At 38.7% G+C, this 14,044-nt stretch overlaps 1 protein-coding gene across 1 annotated transcript in view; it reads right to left on the bottom strand.

Moving 5' to 3' along the window:
- Window positions 1-2,830: 2,830 nt before the first annotated feature.
- RFTN2 (raftlin family member 2) overlaps window positions 2,831-14,044 on the bottom strand; it is a gene marked incomplete at its 5' end in the record, with an annotated part of 28,261 nt that continues 17,047 nt past the window's right edge. The window contains 3 exons of the mRNA XM_080621065.1: window positions 2,831-3,188; window positions 6,936-7,014; window positions 13,033-13,136. Coding sequence (XP_080477191.1) covers window positions 2,919-3,188; window positions 6,936-7,014; window positions 13,033-13,136 — 453 coding nt within the window. The 3' untranslated portion in view covers window positions 2,831-2,918. The remainder of the gene's footprint in view (window positions 3,189-6,935; window positions 7,015-13,032; window positions 13,137-14,044) is intronic.

The raw sequence follows: 14,044 nt of genomic DNA, 5'->3' as shown, positions 1-14,044 counted from the left end.
CCCTACACCCAAAATGCACCCTGCCCTCTTCACTCTTCCAGCTAAGACACAGTTGGCCTTCAGAATTTGAACTACAAAGAACTAAATGGAAAATCTGTGATCTGTTTTAGAAGCATTTTCAATTATTTCTGTTTCAGCATCCATGCTCAAGGAACATGGGTGGTTTATCCTGTGCGCTTCAACTGGTGCATGAAGTCAGCTAATCCTTGCATAACCTTCACGCAGGCTTAGCGCACCCAGCACAAACTCCCTGATTGTGAAAGCAAGCCTTGCCAGCAGGACCCTGCTCTCAGCTACATGCCCACCAGGGATGAAGCACTGGTGCTTACAGTAATCCGGAGGGCAGGATGAGCATGTACTCAGCTACAGCAGCTTTCCCAGTGTCCCAGCAGTTCCTGAGTCAGTGGCTCAGAGAGAACAGGGCAATGTTTTCCCTGTCAGGAATTTTTCAGTCCCCTTTTAAACCCATGCAGTTTCATGCACAGTGTGCTGCAGCCAGGAGTTCTACACTCAGCTGAAGAGATACTGTGATTTGTTTCAAACCTGCTACTTACCATGCCCATGATTCCCTTGAGTTCTTGTATCAAAAAAAAGACTGCTGAGGAATTTATTCCTGTGCTACCCTCTCCATGCCACTCTACAGTTATCTACTTTGGCTCTTGTTGAATTTTCTTCTATATGAAGAACTGTCCTTTATTTTATTCCAATACAGAGCCTAAACGTAGCCCTGTGAAGTGAAAGACAACAGAGCTAGGAAAACAATCCAGATTTGTGTTTCTACAGCAGCAGCAACTTTAGATACTGAGAGACAAATGGCATTAAAAAACCCCAGCTGTCCTTAACGATAGGAATTGCTGAGTGGGTTCAGAGGAGAGAATTCAGTGCATTTGCATGGAATTAAAAAGACCATAAAGAAATTCAGAGGTTTGCAGCACTGGCAACACCTGTGAGACTTAAGAGTGAGGACTAAAGCGCAGTTAAAACTGGGGGCTACTGAAAAGGAACATGGCTTTATGTCATTTCAAGAACAAAAGCCTTCTTGGATAAAAGCGGGGATTTCTAGTGCATACCTGTGGACATCCAGCGCATACTCAATTTCTACTCTTGTTCCAAACCAGAATCTCCCTTGTGGGCATCCCATTAATTAAAAAATGCTAATTTATCTGAATTTTTGCATTCTCAACAGCTGGTATGAAAAGATCTCAGTTAAAGATTCAATTAATCTTTTATCCAATGAACATACTGTAGGAAGATTAACTGCATTCAATTTATTACTTTATACATTGTATCATTTAAATAGTTGCAATTCAGTTTTAGGATTCATTACCCAGCCACCTTGAGCAGGGATACTGCTTTATAAAAGGTAATTTCTTTGACGTACTGTCAAAGCTTTAACTTGGAATATTCCGATCTGACTTCCTCTCCATCCTGGCCATCTCCTGGGGTGCTTGTCTGGAGTCAGTCAGTGGTGATCCTGTCACTGCATCTATTTGCCCACCGCGTTTAATGCCACCATCTGGGACAGGGAGATTCCCAGAGCAGCTGGTGGATGTCACCCCATTGGAGCAGGGTGCTGCAGTTAATGCATCCACAACACTCCTCTCAGTGTTCGCAGTACAGCACACATGGACAGGTATCAGAATCCCTGAGTAATGCGAGAGCTGTGCTGCACACAGAGAGTAGTGTTGTGAATACATCTGCTCAGTCTTCTTCCAGTTCTCATTTTCACCACATGATTTTGCATTGGCTTCACTGTGATAAGCATTTATAGTTTTTGCTTCTAAAACTGACTGAAAAAAAGTACAATTTTTAGTTACAGTCACATTTACCTCCTGGAGATGCATTTTTATTCAGCTTCTCCACTGTAGGATGTAATTTCAAGACAGCAGCATTAAAATACTTCCTGTTCATGCCTCCTCACAGAGCCCTGCCAGTGTTGACCTCCCTTCATGCATGCAGCTCCTCCCCACAGTGAGGATGGAAGCGCAGCGACTTCATCCTTTGAACATTCTTTCTGCTATTTGATGCAGTTGAACACACTTCACACAGCGTGAGATACATTTAGCTGAGAAACTTTATATATATACAGCAGCATCTTTGTGTATAGTCTATGATCTAATCTAAGTTCAGCCTACTTCTTCCTCCTATGTATTATCAGCATCATCATGCACCTTGTTGTCAGTGCTTCTTAGTGCATTTCTCAAACTGCTTTTTCATAGACTGCAAGTTATTTTTCAGGGGGTGAGTGGTTCTGAATTTCCACTCATGAGTAGATTACTGACGCATCATTATACAAGCTATATGCTCAGTTAGCTTTTGGCTTAGATGTATTAAAATCCTGCATAGGTGAAATTATACTACAGGAGCAAGTGTTTGCCTACAGCCTCCAGAGGTTTTCTGTACAAACATAGCTTAAACTGTTAAAACTCTAGTGTAAGACAACATTTCTCTAGGCTTTTGCATTAATGCAAGACAAGTCAAGTGAAAATTACATTAAAACATAACAGTCAGTTCGTTTTCCCCACCAATATTTACAACACCCTTTAAAAACATAACATTCTTCCAGCTTGTGGAAAACACTAAACATCCACATTCCTTTCTCACTCACACAGTTCAAACTGTCACTGTTTTGCAGCATTTGCTTCCTTGCTTGTCAAAAGCATTAACAAGTTAGCAGAGCACCCAGTCATGTAATTCTTCTATTAAAGAGAGACAGAAAACCAAATTATTTTGCAGTAGCAGTATTACTACAGTAGGATTAACACAATGAAGAAACAGACAAAATACAAAATGAATCTGGGAAAAGGTTATACCAATGCATTTAAAGTAGTATGACTTAAAAAAAACAAACCAAAGAAAACATCAAACATGTTTGTGTGAATTATGTACATGTCCATCTGATGCAGTTACTTACGTTATTACATACACGTGACCTGAGTGACTCCATCTTCCTGGTCAAATTGTCCATCATCCAGTTCCCTTAACACTCCATCACTGCTACCGAACCCTGGAAAGCCTCCGTACTGGGAGGATCCCTCCTTGATCCAACATTGCTTAGAAGGAGATAAGTGAAACTCATCGGGTGGTTGTCCAGTTTCTACAGGGTGAGAAGTAGCTGTATCTAATCCAACACTTCTGCTAGAGACTTTGCCTCTTTCCTCCCCAGTAACTTGTCTTAAGGATTTCTTCTGAAATACAAGAGGATGTTTAATGTTAGCTCACTTAGAGGCATTTTAACATAAGGCAGCATTTAACACTGTTTCCAACTATGAACTCTGGAGAAAAAAAAAATCTTTAAAGTCCCTTCCAACTCAAACCATGATATGATTCTGTGAAGAACTTGGTATAAATACAGCTTGACATTAGTACAGGGATCTCCTGACATGCTTCTTGGAAGTGATGGCTGCCAAAGTCAAAGTAAGCAGGTTGTGAATTATGCAAACAACAGATCTATCAGACTGCGCTAAGGGTCCTCTGAGGCATCACATACAAATAAAAGGTTTATTTCATTTTAGCACCAGGAGCTACCCGTGGCACTCAGATCAGTGACGATGCAGCATCTCCAGAGGCAATGTCAGTGCCTTGAGTCACAGCAGAAGAGCATGGTCAGCAAGGCAGAAGTGCCCTGGCCATCTGCCTGGAGCCTTGCTGTCAGCACAAGCACTACTAAACCAGGAGGTGCTTTGCCAGGGCACACAGCCCTGTCCAGAGGAGGAGTTACATCTAGCTGAGAAGGAATCCAGCCTCAGCATGCAGGACACAAGCGCTCTCACAGGGGAATATGCACAAATACAAACCCTTTAAAAAGAAAACCAGCCCACAAATGTTTTTGCTGTGCTCTGGCAAGTTCTGTGCCCCTCTTCTATACATTGCTACTTTTTTTTACTGAAACCCTTTTGAAACAGTAAAAACAATGGTCCTTGTGGCTAAAGGAAATGTATTTAGGGAAGCTGTTACAGGAGACATTGGGAAATTACACTAAGGGGAAATAGCATTGCCTCAGGAGAAACAGAAGGAAATAAGCTTTGCCTGGATGCCACAGTAAGAGGATGGAGAATTCTGCTGAAGGGAAATAAAGGAAAAAAAAAAGAGAAAAGAAAAAAAAAATAACCTCAAGCAATGTGCGTTTCTGTCTTGGATCTCCTCCTCTGAACTATTCTTGTAGAAAAGCAAATGGTCTGTGATAAACAAAGAGCCCACTGAGGCAGTACAGCTCCTAATCCAAGAAGCCTTTAAACCACGACATAAATCAGAAGCCAGGTCATAAGGCACTATCCCATCAATATACAAGGCAGAGAGATGAGCTGTGAGGACATAAAATATACCCTCCTCAGAAAAGAGACCCTGTGGGAATAAGAGACCAAGTAATAGGGGTTTTCCCCTCAATTCTTACTGAAGCTAACTTCGATCCAACGATTGAAAAACCAACAATGTCCAGTACATCACAATAATTAAATGTTTTTACTGAAACATTTGCAAGGGTTTGATAAAGTCATACAGCTGTGTCCATCCATGTCCAGGGACATCTGCAATAAGGATATTGAAGTTTCGAGAGCAAAAGTTAATGCTTTCAGATTTCAGTAGCTGTTTTGCACCTGAAATCCATCTACTCACTGCAGAGCTAGCACAACATCCTACACTAGTCAGGTATTAAAATCCATACAAATCTTTGAATTTAAATTGTTTGCAAATTCAGACATTTTGGTAAAAAAGCAATGATGTAAAAAGATGAAAATTCAGGGGAAAACCAACACAACTGGAAAAACAGAAGGAAAATGTTACTCTGCTGAACATTTTAGCTTCAGCCTATTTATCCCATGCTAAAATAACCTTGGCACACTGAAATTTCCTGGTGGAAAAGTAAAATAATCACTGGTACTTAAAGAGCACATTTAGAAACTAAGTTTGTTCAGTCTTTAAACACAGTAATCCTGATGTAAATGGCTACAAATCAGCTATTTCTTGTTTACTTTCAGTATGTTAATGCTTAAGTCAAAGGCTTTTCATTACAACAAAGTAAAACTGTAACTACAAACCACACCATTTTATTTGTATAAACCAAAGCTACACAACTGGGTGACAGAATTTTAACTGTGAGCATAATGCTTCTTATTTTTAATTTAAACCACATCTCAAAGATTCATCAGTTGCTCAGACTGAATGCTTTCACAGAGCTGGTTTGTATTGCATCTCTGGGCAGAATCCAGTCTTAACCATTCTAACTTGTGTCATACAGCTATGCTGCCTTTTAAGAGATGCTTATAGTTAGAAATAATATGCCTTACCAAGGCAAGAGTGTTCGTATTAGGAGTCCATGCCCTTATTATACAGTGTATTAAAAAAAGTAGGGAAGTATCAGGAAAAGGATGACTATTTCATAATGACTGACACATTTAGATTTTTATATAGTTACAATGCTGATATAAAAATTATACTCCAAAAAATATTTTCAGGAATGTATTAGGAAAGCATGTAAAGACGACTAAGTCAAGCATGAGAGCAGGGGTCAGAAGCTTTGAAAGCTGAAGATACTTGAACACAGGGTGAAATTGAAGTAAAGAACAAACATATGAGGAATTGGGAGAAAAGAGGGTCTGAATGAAAGAGATTAGGACATTGGCAAGGGAGACTACACAGAACGCTAAAGTGGAAAAAAACCCCAGAAGCTCAAGTTTTTTGAATTAAGAAATAAATTATAGATAGTGCCCAAGAACTAGCTGGGAACTGAGATGGCAGTAGAGAGAAAAACAGGACTTTAATTGTGCATGCTAAATGCAGTTCTTCCAGGTATGGAAGTAACAATTATTAGGGCACACCTTGAGAAGGAAGTTAGGCTGGAGATAAGCAAAAGCCTGGAGAAGAACAAGAGAAGTTAGAGTGTATTTTAGAAACACTAAGCAGAGGGAAACAGAAGTTATGGTAATAGACTGGACAGAAGGCAGAAAGGACAGAAAAAGATCAAATATGAATGCAAGAAATTTAGAGACCCATGAAACTATTGATACAGATGGAGGAAAAAGAGACTTCCTTATAATAATGTACAATACTATGAATGATGGCTTGTAAAGTTCTACTGTGGTGCTTGACATGAGTGAGAGCGTCCTTAACTTTCATAGCTGCTTAAGACATGCTGATTAGAGAAGGGTTGAATGGCCACTGAAAAAACAGAAGTAACAAGAATTAAAATCCACCACAGGATGTTGGAAGACTTGAAAAACAGCAGCTCACCAGTAGCTCATCCTTCTGTGGCCACAGCAGGATCTACTACAGCACTATATAAGCGCAACAACTGTTGTGACCTTGACTCTGAGTAGAACACAGTAAGTGCCAGTTACTCAATCCTCAAAGCACTTTTATAAACCACTGTAACAGGAGCCTCACTCAAAAGAGGCAAGGAGTTGCTGAGGTCCAGCTGCAGGAATCTTCAATCCTCTACTTCTGTCACACATTTTCATGCAACAGCAGCTAACACCCCTTTATCCTGTTACCCTCCAGATTACAGTATCCTTTGCACAGCTTGCCACTTGTTTTCTTCTACAAGTGTGAAAGTAGATGTTTTGGAGGTCAAAAGAAAATGTTTTCTTTTCATGTGAAACAGATTTCAATCAGAACATTTAAGAGTTCCTGAAGACTTCTAAAAGAAATAATTACAGCATAGCCAACCTTATCCACCTGAGACACAGTAGCTTCTTTGCACAAAACAGGTTTTTAGCATGCTCATGCTTTTCTCTGTGGGTTAATTTAAGAGCTATATGGCTAAGGAAAAAATAATACACAAGTTAAGCTGCAAAAGGCCTCTGCAATCTTGACCTCGTTTCAAGGGAAACTCTTCTGCCACCTTTTTCCCTTAATTTTGAAGCCTAGTTTGTTTCTGCATCTAACCTTTAAGTGAATGACTCACTTTTTTACATTAATACCATAAAGATGTTACTCACCTCTGGTGTCTGGACAGCAGAATTCCACATAACAGGTCTCTGAAGAAAAATGACTTGCTTTGTGGCCAGATTTCCTTCACTAAAATTTAAAGAAAATAATTTCAGTATTGTAAAGGCAGTAATAGTCACTGTAACATGTTCACATCTTTCAGAGTCAGCTGTTAAGTTGGACTTAAGTCCATGGTGAGAAGGGGACAGACTACCCAGCATTAGCTGCTTTATTAATTCCTGAACACTTCAATAATCACTTAAAAAAATAAAGCATAAGAAGGATAGAGCTGGGTTAAGGTGTTAGACATGGAAACAGATACAGAATTAAAAATCTGTATTGCTATGATTAGTTATTTAACATGTTTGATCTTGAAAGTTTAAGTACCAGAGCTCCTACTTTTAAATCAAAGCCGGCACCTTTACGTCTGCAGTAAACCTAATCTTCACTGTCACATATACAGCAACATATTGCTACCTACTGACACCACAACAAATAGGCCCCATCTCAATAGATCCACAGCTTCAACAAATCTCTCAATACTTTATGGTACGAAACTTCGGAAGTAACATTCTTTACTGCTAAGTAGAAGGTGTTTTCCAGTTGTAACATGGACATCTTATTTTCTACCCCCAAATAAATGCTTTTAGATAAAATAAATGTGAAAGGACAAATTTGTTCCTCAAACCAAACAGATGTTACTGACAGGATGTTTCACGACTGTTGCACTCTTTTAGTACTTACGATAAATTCTTTCCAAGCTTTAATGTATTCATTTTCATCATTTTTCCCTCAGAAATTCAGGTCAGCACATTGATTGCTTACGTGCTGTGAAGGCTGACTCTGTGGCACTGCAAGAGTGCAATAATTTCAAGACCAGAGCTCTAGGATGGGAGCGTTTAAAGAATTCCTCTGTTCTTCTAAATACAAGATACTACATTTTGACAGATTCTTCTCCCCCCAACTTGTACTTCTGCAGTATTCAATGAGATCTTAAGGCATATGAAGGAAAGTCACTGAAATACTTCAGCAGAAGAGTGACTACAGATTTAAGAGCATGATAAAGAAAAGCAGCAAAATAGAAACACAAAAGAGACATGTAGTGAGTTCATTTGAAGGATCTATGATTCTATCTAGTCTATCAATCCGAAACAGTATAATTATGCATACCCTGATGGAATGAACTACTAAAATAATGTAAGCTTGTACTTTAGTATGAGTATGTCACAATCTTAAGTACCACACACAAAGTTGAGATAACTGGTTCAGGTTTCATGTCGGGCTAGGACTGATCGAATTAATTTATAATTACGATTAGGGACTTACTCCAAGAAAAATAAGGGATTAAAACTGTTCCTATGACATCAGGAAGAGCTTGTGAACAGCCTGCCCCAGCACAGTTTCTGGAAGTACACTCTCAAAGTACACAAACCAGCACTATGCCCAGCACACTCAGCTGCATCTGATCGATACTCAGTGGCGATGGTTTTGTGACTGTGTTTAGTCTCTCAGCCGGACTGAAAGGAAGATTGTGAAATCAGGTCATGGCGTATGTTTGCACATCTTCCTTGGATAAGAATAGAGAACTATCTTAAACTCCAGCTTGTCGGGAAAACAAGGAGGCAAAAGAATGAACTCCTCAGTTTCCTGCTCTGAGAGCTCCTACCCTGCTGTTTGCATTCATTAGAAGGAAATGTGTTACAATTTTATGTCATGACAAAGAGATCAGCAATCCTGCAACCTCATTCCAGTTGGCTAGGCATCTCTCCCTGCCCAGTTATGTCTGTTTTGATAATATCAATAGGGAAATCTCTCTTCTAAACAAGAAGGCTGAAGGCAGTCCCTGGCATGGGGAAGAGCCTACAGCTTATTCTGTAACAGTGTCTGCATTCCTTCAGAGACAAGAAAAAAATCCCCAAACTTTAAGCTACAGCTTGTACAAATTCTACTAGAACAAAGAGACACGATGGTGAGTGGACAATAAGTAAATTAACAATTTTCTAAGTCTGACCTTATTAAAATGCCACACACGACAAAGCAGCTATGAGCTTAATTCACAAAGAACTCAATGACAGTGGGATTTCAACTGAATTTAAATGAGAAAAAGCCCTTAGAGCAAGCCACTCCATAGCCTCCCTTGCATTTCCACATTCCCTCTTTGCCTCATCAGTCAGGGCATTTTGAGAACTTGCATTCAAGTTTGTTGTAATAAATTAATAACCACAGAGTCAGTGTTTTGCACTGTGTTTGCCTGCCTGCTTTCCAGCACTCAACGACAGTCTCACTGCCTCTTTTCAGGGACTACAGTAATCAGTGAAGGGAAATAAAGGTCACTGCAGAGTAAGCCGGCTGAAGCCTTTTCCTGTCTCTTCTTTTAAGAGGGATGAAGAGCAACAGAAACTCCTTTGTTAAAACACCAGCAATTTGCTTGTCTGCTTACACTGCACTGGCAATATATTTGTCCTTTTACACGTATTTATTAAATAAGTCCTCCAAAACAATCATCAAGCTGGAAGCCGAGTAGTCCTGCCAATGGCTCTGATTTTTTAGTTATTTTTATAATGCACAAACATTTCACATACAAAGCACTTCATTCTAAGGTTAAACTATGTTTTCTGAAAAATGAACAAAAGGAGGAAGATGATGAATTCTTTTAACCCATTCAGGTGTTTTGAATTTCCCAAAATAATACCCTTTGGAACTGCACAGCATCTAGACTTTCAGTTACGAGAGAGACACCAGCTTGGGACAGTCTCCTGGCTTAAGGGATCCATTAAATGAAAAATTTAAAACACCTTAGAAATAACTCTAATTTTAGAACACAAACATGTATGAAATTCTATAAACTCATGATAATATCATATTAGTAACTGCAGCAGTACTAAGTTACCAGAGGGGTATCTTCTAACATATTCTTCCCCACTCATTAGATTTAACTCTTAAGAGGACTATTAATTTTATGCTTGATACACAACTTCTGAACTTGGCATAATTACTGTCAAACTATTATTTGAAGACTGTTAACTAGTAAGAGCTGTATATAATGCAGGAAGCTCTTCAGGTCACTAATATTATTGTGGATCTGTCTTGGATTCTCTTCCGCTTTTTTAGGTCAAAAATCCTTTACTGACTGCTGACACAATATAATTCCCAAGATATGGATAGATACAACAAATGCTCCATCATATGTACTTTTTTGTTTAATCATGCTCTGTTTTCTCATATTCCTGCAAAAAGAGAAACACTGACAGAAGATGGGAACTTCTGTGAGTTTCACAGCTTGCTGACCCAAAAAAACCCACCAAACCCCCAAAGCCCCATGGCGCTTATCTTTCACACAGCATTGCACTAAACAGCAACTCGGCAGGTTTCAGAAATATGACATTTACCATTGCTCTGTTTGTAACAGCAAAGATCACATTTCTCGAGAATAAGTTTCCTGCATCCAGCATGCCTTAGCCTCTGAGGTAGGAGCTAAAGGACTAAGTAGGCCTACAGACTGCTGCTCCTGCCTGAAACAGGCCAGTGATCCATGACACTCAGCTGTCACATGCACAACACAATGGGACATTTTATTTTATGGAGAGGAACATCTGTAAAATAGAAAAACTTCAAACAACAAAACCACACAGGAACAGACGTGACAGCTGGTGGTTTCTAAACTGTTTCACATCCTAACCATGTGAAAACCAAAGCAGCAGCACAACAGTGCATGACAACACCGTCTCACCCCAGGACTTGTGTTAGCCTGACGGTCACACTCTTTATTTCCAGATAAGCAGTGGACATAATAGCTAGAAACAGATCGCAGATGTGGAATAGTTTTGCAATGAATTAGAAGAGGAAGACAGAGAATAGAGCAAAATAATATGGTGACTAAAACCGGGGAGCAGGCTGCCCTGCTAACATTTTATTCTTGGATAAGAATTTTATTTATGTACTTCGTACAATTTTATTTTTAAATAAATATGAAAATATGAATTTCCCAGATCATCCCAAAATGACGCTCATTTTGGTTTTTTCCAGTGTTTCTGAAGCCCACTAATATTCAGGCTGGGTTTTGAGGTCAGAGTTCCAAGTCTCAGAAAAGACCAGCTGTTCGGTAGTATAAAGTATCCTTCTTTATTGAGACATTCAACTTGCATTCCTAGGATAATCCACCACCACAGTAATGGCATCTTTCATATCAGACACACAGTAACCATCCAGGAATTTCTTCTCCTCTATAAATAACCAACATCAATGCCTCAAAATAGTATTTATCAATCACTACTTAGCCTATCAGGATGGATACATTCTTTATTCTAAAGAATTCTTAATCCCTAATTAGGAGTTCTTGTTCATGGGTTTTTTTTTAAAGAAAGCTGAATAGCACTGTTCTGTACAGTCGTATAATCCCAGAATGCTTTGGGTTGGATGGGACTTTAAAGATCATCTAGAATTTTGCCTGCTGCAAGCACAGACTGATGCTCACAGAGTAACCGACCAGCAGCTGCCCAGGACAATCTTGACCCTGCTGTCCAAACCCTAGAGGGATGGGCACAGTTAAACTGTTTGCAGGACAGAACTGGTTTGATGTTGAAACCTCTGTCTCATCCTATGACCTACAAGCACACCATGACTACTAAAAATATTTCTCTCCCATTCTCCACTCACATCCTTCGAGAAGTAGATCCAGATCCTAAAGGCTCTCAAGCTCTAAGGTCTGGCCAAAAATTTCAACTGTTTCTGAAAACCAGGTTCAATGTTTCACATACCCTTAAGTCACCATGTTCAAAGCTGAAACATTTAGGCGATGAAATTTTGTATGAAGAACTGAATTAAAGGATAACCATTTTTTCATGTTCTGGAAACTGCTTCTTTCTGGAGCAGAAGCTTTAAAAGTTCAGAATTTAATACATTACAGAAAAAAATAAAACAAAGACCCTTAAAAACATACTAGCAGAACATGCCGTATTGTTTTACCACAGCTTCTTCTGTCTTTGCATTTAATCAGTTGGTTAAACTGTTAAAAACACAGCCCCCAAGAAACCCCAACACCTTCTGCCTGACCAGAAAAACCTCTTTCTCACATGGGTGAGCTGATTTAATTATGCCAAATCACTTGAACAAAACTCCACTTTTTTGGAGCAGCTCTCTTAGAACCTTTCATTCATATCCTTTTTCATGCTGTCTTGATTTAATACAGTGAGGTCTGGATCCAAAGATTACTCAAGTTACCCACTCTTTCTGTTGTCCTTAATGAGCCCTAAGCCACGCCTCAGTACATTTGCTTGTTTTCAAACCTTGGCAATCCTAATCTAATGGGAGGGGAATTAAAAAGAAGGAAAAAAAAAGAAAGGAAAAAGGAGAGAAAATGAAGAGGTGTATGCTTAATCCAGCATTTCATTTGACAGTTTTTAGCTTGATACCATAAAGAAAAGCACAGTAATTTTTTGTTGCTGTTAAAACCCCCCCCCAAAACAAACACAACACCCCCGCCCCAGAACCTTATAGAGAATCCAAGTTTTCTATTGATCTCTTCTGCTGCTTATAAAGCCCCTCAGTCATTTAAATAAATATTACAGTAAAAGAGCTGAAAGCCAGTAGTTTGGTACTATATTTGAATCAAAACAGATTGTCTACATCAAAGAAGAGTAACAGCCCAGTAACTTGCTGGATTAGCACATTCTCCTCCCTAATTTGCAATAAGTACAACATGACTGTCCTGTGACAACATGACTTTTTACACAGTCTAAACCAGTCATTCACTAAGGTCCTAAATTAGTGAAACATTTCAACACTTGTTTAAACTTGAAGCATATGAGTAACCCCCTTGCTGGGGACTGGCTATGTGCTGAAAAGTTTCCTAAATAAAATTTTTCATGTTTAGATATAAACAATGTATTTAAACTCAGGACTATCAGCTTCATTTGAAACTCACTTAAGCCAGCAGTCCTAAACCAGTATCATAAAAAGGATTCCACCATAATGCTCCTTACATCTCAAGTTTTATATGCAGTTAGCATTATTAGCATTTTTAATTCTTTTTACATTTAAATACCCAAGTAATCATTTGATAATTCTGGGATGTACACACCAAAATGCTGTAATAGATTGTTTGGGTACCTGTCATGTCGTACGATAGGTGTAGGCAGGACACAGGTCAGGAGCCATCCAAACTCAGCCAGCGTGTGCAGTAAAGGTCCATAATCTGTTTTAATTTCACACCCCTACATTAATAATTATAAAAAGCAGTAAAGTGACTCTGTACAGGTTTTATTTGCATTTCTACACAAATTACAATGACTCTCCTAATTTATAATGACATAACCCTTTGAGAGGGCACTAAACTCTGCTGTTTGCTGTAGATTCACTATTTCAAACCGAAAACCATTTCAGAAGTTTAAGACTATGGAAGACTAGGAAATCAGACAGAACACACTAACTTTAGGGTATGAGCCCTGATTCAGCAAGACACTCAAAGCACATCCCACTTGTTAAAGCTTGTCATGTTGCTAAATTAATGCCTAAAGCTTTTTTAACACCATAAAAGATGTCTCGATGTATTTAGGTTTTTACTTCACATCTGAATAATAAGCATCTCATATAGTTAGATACTTCATATGTATGAAGTATATACTAGCTATATAAGTTTTGGTGGATAGTGGTTTGTTTGGGGGTTTTTGGGGGTATTTTTTTCCCCTATTTTCCTTTTTTAATTTGAAAGGTCTTAAGTTTATGTTATTTCTTGTCACATTGGTAAGTGTATTTACCATTGAATATTTGAAAAGTAAGCCCTTCATATCCTTCAACAATGATTACTTTCAGATCTCATTAATGCCAAAAAATCTTATAATATTAGAGTAATAAAAAACATTAGATGATTTTATTGCTGTACCATACTACAGTAGTACACGTAAATTTATTAGGAAACACGAAGTCTTTTGTACTTAGCAGTAAAATTTTACTAGAGAATATACACGTGAAAAGCATACTCTAGTAATTGGCAATCAATTTTTTCTTGTGCTGTTTCTAGGTTTGGGTATTTTCTTCCCCTTTTCATTTAAGATTACTTGAGCAAATTGTCAGCTGGACTGCATTTGCTGAATTATGTCTACATTGGTCTGAAACAAATATA

The sequence above is a fragment of the Psittacula echo genome (assembly GCF_963264785.1).
Source record: "Psittacula echo genome assembly, chromosome: 6".
NCBI classification, from domain to species: Eukaryota; Metazoa; Chordata; class Aves; order Psittaciformes; family Psittacidae; genus Psittacula; species Psittacula echo.
The sequence above is the reverse complement of the archived record's forward strand: the minus strand, read 5'-3'. Positions and strand labels throughout refer to the sequence as shown.